General features: G+C 44.5%; 1 protein-coding gene across 7 annotated transcripts in view; it reads left to right on the forward strand.

The window, feature by feature from the left end:
• The window catches only part of syk (spleen tyrosine kinase), a 107,324-nt gene that overhangs the window by 81,426 nt on the left and 9,200 nt on the right, over positions 1 to 16,698 (forward strand). For 6 of the 7 annotated variants that reach the window (XM_055875524.1, XM_055875525.1, XM_055875523.1 and 3 more), the window contains 8 exons: positions 1,659 to 2,131; positions 2,865 to 3,025; positions 4,845 to 4,983; positions 6,440 to 6,524; positions 7,061 to 7,089; positions 8,962 to 9,033; positions 11,093 to 11,174; positions 11,341 to 11,500. In XM_055875524.1, the coding sequence (XP_055731499.1) occupies positions 1,730 to 2,131; positions 2,865 to 3,025; positions 4,845 to 4,983; positions 6,440 to 6,524; positions 7,061 to 7,089; positions 8,962 to 9,033; positions 11,093 to 11,174; positions 11,341 to 11,500 (1,130 nt within the window). In that variant the 5' untranslated portion in view covers positions 1,659 to 1,729. The remainder of the gene's footprint in view (positions 1 to 1,658; positions 2,132 to 2,864; positions 3,026 to 4,844; positions 4,984 to 6,439; positions 6,525 to 7,060; positions 7,090 to 8,961; positions 9,034 to 11,092; positions 11,175 to 11,340; positions 11,501 to 16,698) is intronic. The other variant, XM_055875530.1, reaches the window with a different exon arrangement.

The following is a 16,698-nucleotide window of genomic DNA, read 5'->3' on the forward strand; positions in this document are numbered from 1 at the left end:
TAACGAGATGGCAACCAGCATAGGTGAAACACCTTCCCACTAACGAGATGGCAACCAGCATAGGTGAAACACCTTCCCACTAACGAGATGGCAACCAGCATAGGTGAAACACCTTCCCACTAACAAGATGGCAACCAGCACAGGTTAAACACTTTTCCACTAACGAGATGGCAACCAGCATAGGTGAATCACTTTCCCACTAACGAGATGGCAACCAGCATAGGTGAAACACCTTCCCGCTAACGAGATGGCAATCAGCACAGGTGTAACACATACTGACTTAACGAGGTGACACCAATCGCTGCGCCCTACGTGTTAATGAGCTATTCGTGCTAAATTCCAACCTCAAAAAATAGGTGTGACCCTGGACAACACCCTGTCATTCTCTGAAAACATCAAAGCAGTCACGCGCTTCCGAAGGTTCATACTCTACATCATCCATAGAGTACGACCTTTCCTCACACAGGAAGTGGCGCCGGTCCTAATCCAGGCACTTGTCATCTTCCGTCTAGACTACTGCAACTCTCTGTTGGCTGGGCTACCCGCATGTTTCAAACCCCTGAAACTTATTCAGAATGCCACAGCCCGCCTGGTGTTCATCCTTCCTAAGTTCTCCCATGTCACGCCGCTCCTCCACTAACTTCCATTCAAAGCTCACATAATCTGCAAGACCCTAGTGCTTGCCTACGGAGCAGCAAGGGGAACTGCCCCTCCTTAACTTCAGGCTATTCTCAAACCCTACATCCCTACCCAAGTACTCCGTTCGGCCACCTCTGACCTTCTCTGTCATGGAACCCCAATGGTGGAACAAGATTCCCCCTAAGTCAGGACAACGGAGTCCCTGCCCATCTTCTGAAAATGTTTGAAACACCTACCTCTTTGAAGAGTATCTTAAAAACGCACTTATTTAAGAAACATGTCTTTTCCCACTAGTATTGACTTTGCTGATAAATACTTTGAGAGGAAAATGTACTTGATATGATTGTGATATGTTGTTGTCTCACCTCATCTTAAGATGAATGTACTAATTGTAAGTCGCTCTGGATAAGAGCGTCTGCCAAATAACTAAAATGTCAAATGAACATGCTGCAGTAGAGACTCTAGGGTTGTGCTATCTGGTTGTCATACTGTGTGTGAACACGGCTCACTGAATTCTGCTTAGAGATGCAGTGAAGTGTTGCGGGCGTGTTTCACACTACATCTGCCACATAGGCCTTTACTGTAGAGTTACTGTGTGATGAGGCTGTCCTGTCTTTTGGAACTTCCTTGTATCAGTCATATAGCACAGTAGCAATATTGATGTAGGGTTTGAAATATATTAACCTTTTATTCAACATATCGAATTAGCCATAGTCAATATGTTGATGTAAGTTCTGTCTATGTAATTAACGGTCCCATATTGCCGCCACATTGAACAGTAGTTACATGTAATAACAGTGTAGGTACAATTTGTTACATAGTACTAACTAGTACACAATATCTGTCATCATCAGTAAATGCAAGTATTAGTAAAATAGGTTTTACTGAAGCTTTGAGTGGGGTTAGATGTGTGTGTAGTCGAGCGATGGTTAGGTACTACATTCTCACAAGTCGGATACCAACAGGTGTCATGCACATTTCACTGTATCGTGATCTTTTGAATCCGTTCCCTCTCGTAGGTCTCCATTGAGAGAGTCATAGCAAAGCTTCTTTCGGGCATTTCCAGTGCAGCCAAGAACCAGGAGACAAAATGGCCGACAATGTAAATGCCTTGCCCTTCTTCTACGGCAACATCACCCGGGAGGACGCGGAGGACTACCTGCGACAGGGTGGTATGAGCGACGGCATGTACCTGCTACGGCAGAGCCGGAGCTACTTAGGGGGCTACGCCCTGTCAGTGGCCTACAGACGGGAGTGTTACCACTATACCATAGAGAGGGAGCTCAACGAGACGTACGCCATCGTTGGGGGGAAAAGCCACCGAACCCCCGTGGATGTGATTGACTACCACTCCCAGAAGGGCGAAGGGCTGGTGTGTCTGCTGAAGATGCCCTACAACAGGCCCAAGGGCATGCAGCCCAAGGTGGGGCCTTTTGAGGATCTCAAGGAGAAGCTGATCAGAGAGTATGTGAAAAAGACCTGGAACCTGCAGGTTAGTAGAAATACTTGGGTTGACTGATTCATTGGTTAGTTGGTTGGTTGGTTCATTAATTTATTAATTGGTTGGCTCAGACTGAAGACAGACTGGGTCTCAACTTACTGTTGATTTGATTTTATTAGGATCCATTTCATGTATTTTTTGAGTAACAACAGTAGAGTACATAAAGTCCAATTTCTAAATGAAGTTGTGCATCAGCAGTGTATATCTTCTTTCTCAATAAGCCCATGTCAGCAAAAACATTTTATTTTGGTAAGTTACCAACCGGCCACACGGGTTGATGTTGTTAGTCACGCTCACTCAGATATCATATTAACATTACATAAGTCAGTGCAAAATCTGTAGTATAGCAGGAAATTTGTTATAAAATTGCACATTTTCTCTCTACCACATGGCAAAATGAGTAGAATTGCATGAAATTAGTAGGGAAATTGCAAAATATTCTCTCTGCCCAATGGCAAAATGAGTAGAATTGCATGAAATTAGTAGGAAAATTGCAAAATCTTCTCTCTGCCCAATGGCAAAATGTGTTGAATTGCAACGAACTTGCTTTAAATCTGCCAAAAAAATTCTCCACCCTAAGCCAAAATGTGCAGAATAGCAGGAAATGAGTAAAACTGCAGGCTAGGATCGGCTATTTCTATCATTAAGGTATGCCTTCCCTATTGCTTGAAGCAACCATAAAGTGGTCGGGGACAGGTCAGATGCCATTGTGTTATGTCCTCAGGGTGCGGCCCTGGAGCAGGCCATCATCAGCCAGAGACCTCAGCTGGAGAAGCTGGTCGCCACCACCGCCCATGAGAAGATGCCCTGGTTCCATCACACCATCACACGTGAGGACTCTGAATCACGGCTCCAGATGGGCTCTCGCACCAATGGCAAATTTCTGTAAGGGACCACTTAAAATGACTATGGCTGTGTATCGTAACATCCCATGGTTTGCTTTGAATGGCCACGGGTTAAACTGTAAGGTGTAAAATTGTATGTACCTGTCATAAGGTGTAACACCAGTCAACAAGGTTACTTAAAAAACTATGTGTCATGGCTGTGTGAAGTCCTGTTAGTAGCTATGATCTACTCTTCACTTAAACTTTGTAATTCTATTTGAGATCCTAACAAAAATCATGGATATGACATAGCAGAAAATTCTAAATGACAAAAACCTTTGTAGGTACTTTTTCCAAGCCAATTCTTGACATGTTCATGTCAGCTCTTATAGCTTGTAAAAAGAATGGTTAAAAGCAAAGTGATGTAGATTTGCTACGCTGAAAAGAAGATAGAAGACATACATGAGAGGTCTGTAGTCTAGACTATTTATAGTAAGATAAGTTTGTGCTGCGAGGCGGCAGCAGTGGCCTAAGCTGTAGAGAGAGAAGCAGGCTGTGGTTTCCGTTGTGACAGTTTGCAGAGGACTTCCTGGAGTGACCAAAGAGCAGGGGGGGGGAGTGAGAGGAGGGGGAGGCGTTTGACTGCTCTACTTTATCTCATAAGAACATTCTAGAAGGGGCTCTTTGCAGAACTTTCCTCAAAGCTACTTCTCAGCGTTCAACGTATTGAAAATTGTGTCCTATTTTATTTTTAAATTTAAACATTAATTTAAACATTTTTTATTCTAATCCTGAATTGAATTGATAATATTTGTTGTAGAATGACCTCTACCTTGGTGTATACAACAAGAGCCTTTCCCTCCACAATTTCCATTACTTCAGTGTGTTTCAACAAATTTGGATTTATTTTTAATTAAATATGCATTTTCATATTGAAATATGCATGTTCCTATTTAAATATGCATTTTTGTATTTATATATACATTTTCGTATTTAAATATGCATTTTCATATTTAAATATGTATTTTTGTAAACCATTTACTGTTAGGATTCTCAAATGCATAGAAATCATAAGGAATTCTGCAATTATATTTCACACGGGAATTCCATGAAACAACAGCTTCTATTTGTGAATGTCAATTCATCAATCTTGTCACCTTGTGTAGTAATGTATTTCATCAGACATTCTCATCCAGAGCGACTTACAGTAGTGAAAGCATATATTTTCATACTGGCCCTCTGTGGGAATCAAACCCACAACTCTGGTGTTGCAAGCACTGTGCTCTCCACCCACTGAGCTACGCAGGACTCATTATTCAATACCCGTAGCTCAGTTTCCTGTGTTGTGGGGTTCCTTTTCATCAAACTATCGACTACACAGTCACGTACCAATAGGAATGATTGTTTCGGAGTTTACAGTACTCATGCACCATGAGCTGTTACCGAAGGCATATCTACTGAAGAATATTAGGCCATCCAAGCACTGTACTAACCTTGATGAAAGTTAGTTTATTGTAGGTCTAGCACTCTTTCATGTACATATGTTAGTCATTTAGCAGATGCTCTTATCCAGAAAGACTTACAGTTAGTGAGTGCATACATTGGTCCTCCGTGGGAAACAAGCCCACAACCATGCTCTACCAACTGAGCCACACAGGACCTATATTCAGTGCCATAGCTCAGTTTCCTGTGTTCATATTTACATTTTAGTCATTTAGCAGACGTTCTTATCCAGAGTGACTTACAGTTAATGCGTTCATCTTAGAAGAAAGCTAGGTGGGAAAACCACATATCACAGTCGTAGCTGCCCTGACGTTAGTGAGAAGTTCGTGTCCACCTTCTTATGTTCATCTGTGTCTCTTCCATATGTCTCCCTCCAGGATCAGACAGCGGGACCTGAATGGTTCCTACGCCCTGTGTCTCCTACATGGGTCACAAGTCATGCATTATCGCATCGATAAGGACAAGGCTGGCAAGCTCTCCATTCCTGATGGGAAGAAGTTTGACACACTGTGGCAGGTAATATCGCAGACTGTAATATTATTTAAGGTTACACTTTAAACAAACTTCAATTTATAGGGCCAGTTTCCCGGACACAGATTAAGCCTAGTCCTGGATTCAAAAGTTTTACTCTCTATTGAAAATGCTTAGTCCAGGATGAGGCTTGATCTGTCTCCAGGAAAACTCCCAATAAAGCTATAATACAGACCTGATGGACGGGTTTATGCCTTGTAGGGCTAGATTCAATCAGATTGACAGCGCGCACAGCAGTGTTCTGTTGGAGGTAGAACTGCGTAAAGCCTATCGCATGCTTCCCAGTCGAAACAGTTTGTGCATATATTATATTTAAGCAATTCAATTAAGTCCTGAGGAGGTGTGGTATATGGCCAAAATCTCCTGGTACTGGCTGAAGTTCATGATGCCGTTGACCTAAACAAGAACCCCAGGACAAGTGTAAGCAAAGTGCCTCAATAGATCAAAGATCCACCACCATATTTTACAGTAGGTATGGGGTTCTTTTCTGCTCATGCAGTCACATATCAACGCCAAACCCGTCACTGGTGTGCGTGGCCAATGAGCTCTATCATCATGTCATCTGACCAACCCGCTGGTTCTAAACCAAGTGCCAATGCCGTTTAGCAAACTCCAGGCGTTTACATTGATTGGATGACATGAAAATAGAGCTATTTGGGCCACGCACACCAGTGCATGAGCAGAAAAGAGCCCCATGCCTACTGTTAAATATGGGGGTGAATATTTTGATGTGTCGTTATCTTCGCAAGGTAAAGTATTCTAAACAGGGGTGTGAATAATTTTTACACCTACCTTTAAAAAAATGTTTTAGGACTTATTAAACAAAATCTCTTTCTCTGAGCAATTGTATTAGAATAATAAAATTAAGAAAATTGGAACATACAATATAGCTCAGTATTTAAATTATTTTATGCAGTCATTTTTGCTTATCTTTATCAAGGTAGACAATCATTTCTGACCCTACTGTACTATGTTGAACTAAGCAAAATCAGACAATGAATGATCTATCAATAAACAGCATCTACATATTCCTATTTGGCCCAAAGTACCTATGATATATTGTGTTGTTCGAGCCCTGAATGCTGATTAGCTGACAGCCGTGGTATATGAGACCGTATACCACGGGTATGAAAAAAAACTGTTATTTTTACTTCTCTAATTATGTTGGTAACCAGTTTATAATAGCAATAAGGAACTTTGGGGGTTTGTGATATATGAGCAATATACCACGGCTAAGGGTTGTATCCAGGCACTCCGCGTTGCGTCGTGACTAAGAACTACCCTTAGCCGTGGTATATTGACCATATACCACACCCCTCAGGCCTTGTTGCTTAATTAAACACTTAGGAGAAAAGACAGCACGTTAGCACACAGGCACAAGCGTCACCTGTTTTTGATGAACCCTCAAGAGACATACCCTGACACCTTCTTTCTCTTGTAGCTGGTGGAGCATTACTCCTACAAGCCAGACGGGCTGCTCCGCGTACTGACTGACGCCTGTCCACGACCTGAGGGCGAACACTTTGGTACACACTCCTTCACAATTAATAAAAACAGACAGAGCTGTTATGTGGAAATATGGACGGATAGAGAAATACTGTAGACAGAGTCCAATACAGAAACATTGACAGACATACGGGCAGACAGACAGACAGACAAGCAGACAGGCAGACAGGCAGACAGGCAGACAGGCAGACAGGCAGACAGGCAGACAGGCAGACAGGCAGACAGGCAGACAGGCAGACAGGCAGACAGGCAGACAGGCAGACAAGCAGACAGGCAGACAAGCAGACAGACAGACAGGCAAGCAGACAGGCAAGCAGACAGACAGACAGACAGACAGACAGACAGACAGACAGACAGACAGACAGACAGACAGACAGACAGACAGATGTTTAATAATTGATTCATAAGTAGATGCATAAACAGATGTATACTATATAGATTAATAGGTGGATGTATACTAGACAGATTAATAGACAGCATTTAGAGCAATTATTATACTGTGTATATGTTTACATGACTATGGGAGTGAACGTGTCCGACTGTTTTCATTGTGCAGGTGGTATTGGACGAGCAGGCTATAATAATGTAAGTGTTCCTCCACTTTATTTGTGTTTACTGCACTGCTCTCTCTTGCTGTGTGTGTGTGTGTGTGTGTGTGTGTGTGTGTGTGTGTGTGTGTGTGTGTGTGTGTGTGTGTGTGTGTGTGTGTGTGTGTGTGTGTGTGTGTGTGTGTGTGTGTGTGTGTGTGTGTGTGTGTGTGTGTGTGTGTGTGTGTGTGTGTGTGTGTGTGTGTGTGTGTGTGTGTGTGTGTGTGTGTGTGTGTGTGTGTGTGTGTGTGTGTGTGTGTGTGTGTGTGTGTGTGTGTGTGTGTGTGTGTGTGTGTGTGTGTGTGTGTGTGCGCGTGTGCGTGTGTGTGTGTATAATCATTGACAAATTAAGGGAAACAAATATCAGTAGGCACTTTACACAATGTCATAAACTACACCAACCAGGTTGACATCCACTCTTATGAGAAATAGTATTTTCGCTTTTTTTTAATCACCAGTATGAAGAGCAAACACAGAAACAGTATTTTTCAATAAGCAATGTCATTTAAAAGATGCCTGCAAAACACACAGTTTATACGGTGTGTACTTGTTGATAGCACTAGCATATTGACACAAATAACATGAACCCTCTACTACATTATACAAAACCCTCTACTTCACTATATAATACCCTCTACTTCACTATATAATACCCTCTACTTCACTATATAATGCTGACATATTACACATCACTTACAGTACTTCCTTATTGCAGTGCCTTCAGAAAGTATTCACACCCCTTGACCTTTTCCATATTTTGTATTGTTAAGTTTTTTTGTCAACAATCTACACAAAATACTCTAATGTCAAAGTGGAAGAAAAATTCTATACTTTGTTAATGTTTATTCATGGAAAATTAGACACCCTTTTAGTCAATACATGTTAGAATCACCTTTGGCAGCAATTACAGCTGTGTGTCTTTCTGCTAAGTCTTTATGAGCTTTGCACACCTGGATTGTGCAATATTTGCCCATTATTCTTTAAAACATTCCTCAAGCCCTGTTTGAAGAGTTGGTTGATCATTGCTAGACAGCCATATGCAAGTCTTGCCATAGATTTTCAAGCCGATTTAAGCCAAAACTGTAACTAGGCCACTCAGTTCAATCAATTGAAAATTCAGGCTGCAACACAACAACATGTGGAAAAAGTCAAGGGGTGTGAATACTTTCTGAAGGCAAGCCTATGAGCTTTTTCATGCATCAATCTGGTGTTTGGTCTAGTCTTCAATAATACAGAATGTGTTGTTTTTTTACAAACTTTATTGCCTTTTACTTTATCAAACAAGCACACATCCTATCGATCAAGTTTTCACATGATCATTTTCACACTGTACTGTACTTCATGATAAAATACTGAGAAGGAATTTCCCAAATGCTTACCATCCCTCATCTTTGTGAAATACTTTCTTAAAAGGGGAAGTTCAGGGTTTTACAACTTGATGTTAGATGGGTCCTCACCCTGAAGGTAGTCTACGGGCCATGAGAAACTGTAATCCATGGTTCGGTTTATCTTTAAACAGCCCATAATCCCCAGTAGGAAGTTTTATCTGGGAAAATAATCACCCATGTCTTTTTCCATACATGAGAACATTTTAACTTAAAAAAATCTTAATGAGTTTAGTTTGGTTTCACCCAGTAAACACTGTATAAATGATAACATTACTTAAAAATGAGCGAATACAGGAATACATGGGAAATGAAAAAAAACTAAAAAGAATGCATTGTTTGCAGAGCTTTCCGATGAGGGAAAAAGTGTTTCAGCGTTGCACCTTTTGTTCATATGTGAGCTAACATTTTCCCCCTCAACTAAACAGACTTTAAATAACCATTTCCCTCAATAACATGACCCTCTCTGAAACTGTGGTTTCTAGCTATTGGAAGCGGCAGGTGGAATGCTCACCAGAATCAAATCCTACTCCATACCCATTCCTGGTCGAAAAAAGGTGCTCTAACACACCTCCTTCCCCCTCTTAACCCCTACAGTGGTACAGTAGGCCTCGTGCATCCCCCAACCCTTAACACTCAAAAGTGTGATTTTTGCTAAAGTGTGGATTGCTACATACTAACACCCCTCTCTGAAATTTACCTGCACTCTTTCCTCCATTCATATCCCTCTCTCATTCCCACAAGAAATTAAAAGTGTGAATAGATGACCTTAGAAATGTAAGCAATTGAATGTAGCCGACTGACTCAGGCTCGATTAAATCCGTATCGTGGAAGTTCTGTGCTATAAAGCTATTTAAATCTAAAGGAGGTAATTTCCCATTGAGTCCGGCAAATGCAGCGTTTACCGTGAACGTTATAGCGATTCCGCGATACGAAGTTAATCGAGCCCTTAAAGAGACAGCCTGCATGACTGACATCATCATACACGACAGGTCTTACTACTTACAAACTAACATCTTGCCAATGTGGAAATGGGAGAGCGCAAATTGTGAAGGCCCATTAATGGCAGTCTAGTCAGATTTTAATTGTGATTATGTTGTTGTCTGTAAGTAGGAAGTCACCTTGGTGTGACTGATGTCATCTTGGTGAGTGTAGATTTAATATAGTATCACTGTGCTACATGATTTTGAGAAAGGCCCATGATAAAAAATAAACTAATTACTCATCAACGCAATATGTTCAGACAATATTTGGAATTTCACACTTATGATTTTTAAATTGAATTAAATATTACAATTGACTCGTAGAATTACTTCTGGTTGATGTTCATGTTTATTCATCACGATCTCCAACTGTGAGAATTAATTGTCTTTCTTGACAAGAACTTCATATAATTTCTTGGAAATTCAGTTTATAAAGTGATACAATCTTCCTTTATCCAAGGATCTTTACTCTTTTTAAATTTTGTTTTAACATTTAATAATTGAGGACTAACCTGAGTGAAACAGACATCATTACAGTCTATTAGAACTTGTACGCCACCTCGAGGTCACTTTGGGTAATTACAAAACCTTTTATGAAAACATTAAAGTCTCATAGTACTCCGTAGTGTAGACAGTTGTTTATCATTGCAAAAAATGTGATGTTGTTTCCATAGAGATGAAGTTGTGAGGAAGTGAACCAGTTCAGTTCTTGGTGTTCAGTCCCATGGGATTACATTTCTCAAGTGGTAGTTAAGCTAATGAACGCTTCCTAATTTAGGCATGCCATGCCTTAAAGCAGGGGTAAGGGACAAAATGGTCAGTGAGCTGGCTCTTGGTTACATTTGTTCCCGTAGCCCTCCTTCAAACGCATGTGTTTAAAGTTCCTGACATCTGCCCTTGGTTTTCCCTTTTACCTTCTGCGTGAATCATTCATTCCATTTACTTTGTTGTTGTTGATGCAGAGTCTCTTCTCCTTCATGGATTCCCTTGTAATTGCAGTGACACGCACACTGAGACACAAATCAATGTTAAAAAAAATGGATTTAGTTGTATATCTACATTGTAGACCTACATTGATATAACACGCCTGGCTACCCAAACTCCTTGCTCTGGCCATGTCTAATTTAGAGTACACACACTGGAATTAGAGTTGAACTCCATTTGGAAAACCACATTGAAATGAGAGAAAATTGTTTTTACTCGATAGTAATCTCCAGTGACCCACCCCACCTTTCACCTTTAAAATCACCTGATGACATCATCTACAGTGAGATGTGTGAATTTGGAGAACAAAAATGTATTTCATGCACTACCAAAAAAAGATATTCAAAGTATTCTGAAGGTGACAAACAACATACCAAACTATGTGAAGCTCCCATTTAAAAACCACACAAATGTCAACCACATCAACAGTGGTGTATTTTGATTCACTGTAATAAGTGATCCATGAAGAAGACAGAGATTGGTGTTCTGCTTGAGAGGGTCAAGGGGCGTTTATGCTTCTGTGTGTCAATCAATCAACCAACCAATCAAACCATTTCAGGTTACATTCCGGCAGTGTTCTCTCCAAATTATCTATGTACCATCAATATTATTTGTACCTTGACCCCTCTCTTATTGTATCCTGTAATAGGACAGGGGTGCCTCTCACAGCAAAACCACAGATAACCTCAACCCTTATGACACCAGGGCTCCAAATAATATGGTCAGCAAAGGTGAGTGATGGGAGGGGTCATAACTTTTGAGACAAATCCTGATTGGAGTGGCCAACTCTTGTATTCGTGAGATATATATTTTGATGTACTGCTGCAGCCCAAAGTTGTATTGAATTGAAACGAAATTGATGTTATCCCACTGTACGGGGTGTGTGTCCTGTCTCAGAGTCCATGCCAATGGACACAGAGGTGTACGAGAGTCCTTACGCTGACCCAGACGAGCTGAGGACCTCCACTGTGGACCGCAAACAGCTCTTCCTGGAAGATGGAGAGTTGGGCTCTGGGAACTTTGGGACTGTCATAAAGGGCATCTACAAAATGAGGAAGTACGTAACCTTCACAGCTTAAAAGGAAAATATGAATTGCTGTTTCCAATTTCATATTCTTAAAACAAATGTAAGGGATAGTCCAATAACAATACAACCTAATATGATTATGATTCATAATATTTCCCATACTTAGAATAGACACCACTGTCAACCCGCCAGTACCATTAAACCAGATGCCATAGTTCAGTGACAACAATTATATCATGTCTTAATGCGGGTGATGTCACTGTCACGATCGTCATAATAAGCGGACCAAGGCGCAGCGGGATGTGAAGACATCTTTTATTAAAGATGACTAAACACGAAACAAACACTTTTACAAAACAACAAACGATCGTGAAGCTATAGACGTAAGTGCACACACAAGCTACAAACGTACAACATAGACAATTACCCACATTAACCTAATGCCTATGGCTGCCTTAAATATGGCTCCCAATCAGAGACAATGAATGACAGCTGTCTCTGATTGAGAACCCTTCAGGCAACCATAGACTTACTTAGACAACTACACTAGACACTGCCCCATACAACACCCCTAGACACTACAAAAACACATACATTCCCCATGTCACACCCTGACCTAACTAAAATAATAACAAAAACAAAGATAACTAAGGCCAGGGCGTGACAGTCACTGCATAAGGCTAAGCTAGATACGGTCAGCTGACCTCCGCTGCAGTAGCATCTGGTAGCTAATTTAACATTAATGAGAGTTTAAAATGACCAGTTTTTCTGTGTTCATATTTCAGAAAAACATATGTATTCTTTTGACATTAAGAATGGTGAAATACATGTATGATGAGGGCAATTACAGAAATAGTTATCACTAACACAAACAGGTTTATAATAGATTAAAAAAAAATATATACACTGCTCAAAAAAATAAAGGGAACACTTAAACAACACAATGTTGTAACAGTCCTGACCTATTTATGTTAGTTTTTATGTGTTTATGGTCAGGGCATGTGTTTTGGGTGGGCAGTCTATGTTATCTGTTTCTATGTTGGTTTCGGTTTGCCTGGTATGGCTCTTGATTAGAGGCAGGTGGTTTGCATTTTCCTCTAATCAAGAGTCATATTTAGGTAGGGCATTCTCACTGTTTGTTTGTGGGTGATTGTCTCCTGTGATGTCTTCGTTATGTTCGATGTATTCACTTTTGGAGCTGTTTGGCTGTTCGTTTGTTTCGATGTCCGTTCCTGTTCGTGAGTTTACGTTTGTCTATGTAAGTTTATGTTCAGGTTCCGTTGTACGTCGTTTTCTTATTTTGTAAGTTTTGAAAGTGTTTGTTTTCGTGTCATCAGTTTTCGTTATTAATAAATAAAGATGGCATATTTCCCGGACTCCGCATTTTGGTCAGAAGATCCTTCTCTCCTCACCTCTTCCGAGGATGAGGAAAGCGACAGTCCTTACAGAATCACCCACCAAAATACAGAGACCAAGCGGTATGGGAATGCTCGACGGAGCAACAAGGACTTTTGGACTTGGGAGGAGATTCTGTCTGGTAGAGGACCCTGGGCGCAAACTGGAGAACATCGCTGCTCTCGTGAGAAGAGTGAGGCAGCCACAGCCCAAGAGCGGTGGTTTAAGGAGGCAGCTAGGAGACGTGGATGGAAGCCGGAGAATCAAGCTCGAAACCGGAATTATGAGGGGACACGTTTTGCACGGAAGCCCGAAAAGCCCGTGAGTAACTCCCAAAAATTTCTTGGGGGGGGGCTAAAGGGTAGTGGGCCAAGGGCAGGTAGGAGACCTGCGCCCACTTCCCAGGCTAACCGTGGAGAGCGGGAGTACGGGCAGACACCGTGTTACGCAGTAGAGCGCACGGTGTCTCCTGTACGTGTGCATAGGCCGGTGCGGGTTATTCCACCTCCCCGCACTGGTAGGGCGAGATTGGGCATTGAGCCAGGTGTCATGAGGCCGGCTCAACGCGTCTGGTCTCCAGTGCGTCTCCTCGGGCCGGCATACATGGCACCTGCCTTACGCATGGTTTCCCCGGTTCGCCTACACAGCCCGGTGCGGGTTATTCCACCTCCCCGTACTGGGCGGGCGACCGGGAGCATTCAACCAGGTAAGGTTGGGCAGGCTCAATGCTCAAGAGAGCCAGTACGCCTGCACGGTCCGGTATTTCCGGCGCCACCTCCCCGCCCCAGCCTAGTACCTACAGTGCCTATATTACGCACTAGGCTACCAGTGCATTTCCAGAGCCCTGTTCCTCCTCCACGCACTCTCCCTATAGTGCGTGTATCCAGTTCGGTGCCTCCAGTTCCGGCCCCACGCACTAAGCCACCTGTGCGTCTCCCAAGTCCTGTACACACTGTCACTTCTCCCCGTACTAGTCCTGAGGTGCGTGCCCTCAGCCAGGTGCCACCAGTGCCGGTACCACGCACCAGGTATAGAGTACGCTTTGAGAGTTCAGTGTGCCCTGTCTCTGCTCCACGCACTAGTAGGAAGGTGCTTATCATTAGCCCGGTGCCTCCAGTTCCGGCACCACGCACCAGGTCTACAGTGCGCCGTATCCGGCCAGAGCCATCCGTCTCCCCAGCGCCATCTGAGCCATCCGTCTCCCCAGCGCCATCTGAGCCATCCGTCTCCCCAGCGCCATCTGAGCCATCCGTCTCCCCAGCGCCATCTGAGCCATCCGTCTCCCCAGCGCCATCTGAGTCATCCGTCTGCCAGGAGCCTGCAAAGCCGCCCGTCTGCCATGAGCCTGCAAAGCCGCCCGTCTGCCATGAGCCTACAGAGCCATCCGCCAGACAGGAGCCGCTAGAGCCGTCAGCCAGACAGGAGCCGCTAGAGCCGCCCGCCAGACAGGATCTGCCAGAGCCGCCAACCAGACAGGATCTGCCAGAGCCGCCAACCAGACAGGATCTGCCAGAGCCGCCAACCAGACAGGATCTGCCAGAGCCGCCAATCAGACAGGATCTGCCAGAGCCGCCAGCGAGCCATGAGCAGCCAGAGCCGCCAGCGAGCCATGAGCAGCCAGAGCCGTCAGAGAGCCATGAGCAGCCAGAGCCGTCAGAGAGCCATGAGCAGCCAGAGCCGTCAGTGAGCCATGAGCAGCCAGAGCCGTCAGTGAGCCATGAGCAGCCAGAGCCGTCAGAGAGCCATGAGCAGCCAGAGCCGTCAGAGCGCCATGAGCGTCGAGAGCCGTCAGCCTGCCATGAGCGTCGAGAGCCGTCAGCCTGCCATGAGCGTCGAGAGCCGTCAGCCTGCCATGAGCGTCGAGAGCCGTCAGCCTGCCATGAGCGTCGAGAGCCGTCAGTCTGCCATGAGCGTCGAGAGCCGTCAGCCTGCATGGACCTGCCAGAGCCGTCCAAACAGGACCTGCCAGAGTCCTTCAGCCGGGATCTGCCCCTTGTCCCGGTGTTGCCCCTTGTCCCGGTGTTGCCCCTTGTCCCGGTGCTGCCCCTTGTCCCGGTGCTGCCCCTTGTCCCGGTGCTGCCCCTTGTCCCGGTGCTGCCCCTTGTCCCGGTGCTGCCCCTTGTCCCGGTGCTGCCCCTTGTCCCGGTGCTGCCCCTTGTCCCGGTGCTGCCCCTTATTCCAGTGATGGTCCTTATCCTGGTGCTGCCCCTTGTTCTGGTGCTGCCCCTTGTCCCGGTGTTACCCCTTGTCCCGGTGCTGCCCCTTGTCCCGGTGCTAGCTGTTTATTTAGGGGAAGGTAGTGTTAGGGTGGTCAGTAGAAGGGGTAGAAAGAAGAGGGGAGTGACTATGGTGGTGCGGGGACAGCGTCCTGAGCCAGAACCACCACCGTGGTCAACTGCCCACCCGGACCCTCCCCTGGACTTTGTGCTGGTGCGCCCGGCGTTCGCACCTTGGGGGGGGGGGTACTGTAACAGTCCTGACCTATTTATGTTAGTTTTTATGTGTTTATGGTCAGGGCATGTGTTTTGGGTGGGCAGTCTATGTTATCTGTTTCTATGTTGGTTTCGGTTTGCCTGGTATGGCTCTTGATTAGAGGCAGGTGGTTTGCATTTTCCTCTAATCAAGAGTCATATTTAGGTAGGGCATTCTCACTGTTTGTTTGTGGGTGATTGTCTCCTGTGATGTCTTCGTTATGTTCGATGTATTCACTTTTGGAGCTGTTTGGCTGTTCGTTTGTTTCGATGTCCGTTCCTGTTCGTGAGTTTACGTTTGTCTATGTAAGTTTATGTTCAGGTTCCGTTGTACGTCGTTTTCTTATTTTGTAAGTTTTGAAAGTGTTTGTTTTCGTGTCATCAGTTTTCGTTATTAATAAATAAAGATGGCATATTTCCCGGACTCCGCATTTTGGTCAGAAGATCCTTCTCTCCTCACCTCTTCCGAGGATGAGGAAAGCGACAGTCCTTACAAATGTAACTCCAAGTCAATCACACTTCTGTGAAATCAAACTGTCTACTTAGGAAGCAACACTGATTGACAATACATTTCACATACTGTTGTGCAAATGGAATAGACAACAGGTGGAAATTATAGGCAATTAGCAAGACACCCCCAATAAAGGAGTGGTTCTGCAGGTGGTGACCACAGACCACTTCTCAGTTCCTATGCTTCCTGGCTGATGTTTTGGTCACTTTTGAATGCTGGCGGTGCTTTCACTCTAGTGGCAGCATGAGACGGAGTCTACAACCCACACAAGTGGCTCAGGTAGTGCAGCTCATCCAGGATGGCACATCAATGCGAGCTGTGGCAAGAAGGTTTGCTGTGTCTGTCAGCGTAGTGCCCAGAGCATGGAGGCGCTACCAGGAGACAGGCCAGTACATCAGGAGACGTGGAGGAGGCCGTAGGAGGGCAACAACCCAGCAGCAGGACCGCTACCTCCGCCTTTGTGCAAGGAGGAGCACTGCCAGAGCCCTGCAAAATGACCTCTAGCAGGCCACAAATGTGCATGTGTCAGCATATGGTCTCACAAGGGGTCTGAGGATCTCATCTCGGTACCTAATGGCAGTCAGGCTACCTCTGGCGAGCACATGGAGGGCTGTGCAGCCCCACAAAGAAATGCCACCCCACACCATGACTGACCCACCGCCAAACTGGTCATGCTGGAGGATGTTGCAGGCAGCAGAACGTTCTCTACGGCGTCTTCAGACTCTGTCACGTCTGTCACATGTGCTCAGTGTGAACCTGCTTTCATCTGTGAAGAGCACAGGGCGCCAGTGGCGAATTTGCCAATCTTGGTGTTCTCTGGCAAATGCCAAACGTCCTGCACGGTGTTGGGC

This window comes from Salvelinus fontinalis, chromosome 21, assembly GCF_029448725.1.
Source record: "Salvelinus fontinalis isolate EN_2023a chromosome 21, ASM2944872v1, whole genome shotgun sequence".
NCBI classification, from domain to species: Eukaryota; Metazoa; Chordata; class Actinopteri; order Salmoniformes; family Salmonidae; genus Salvelinus; species Salvelinus fontinalis.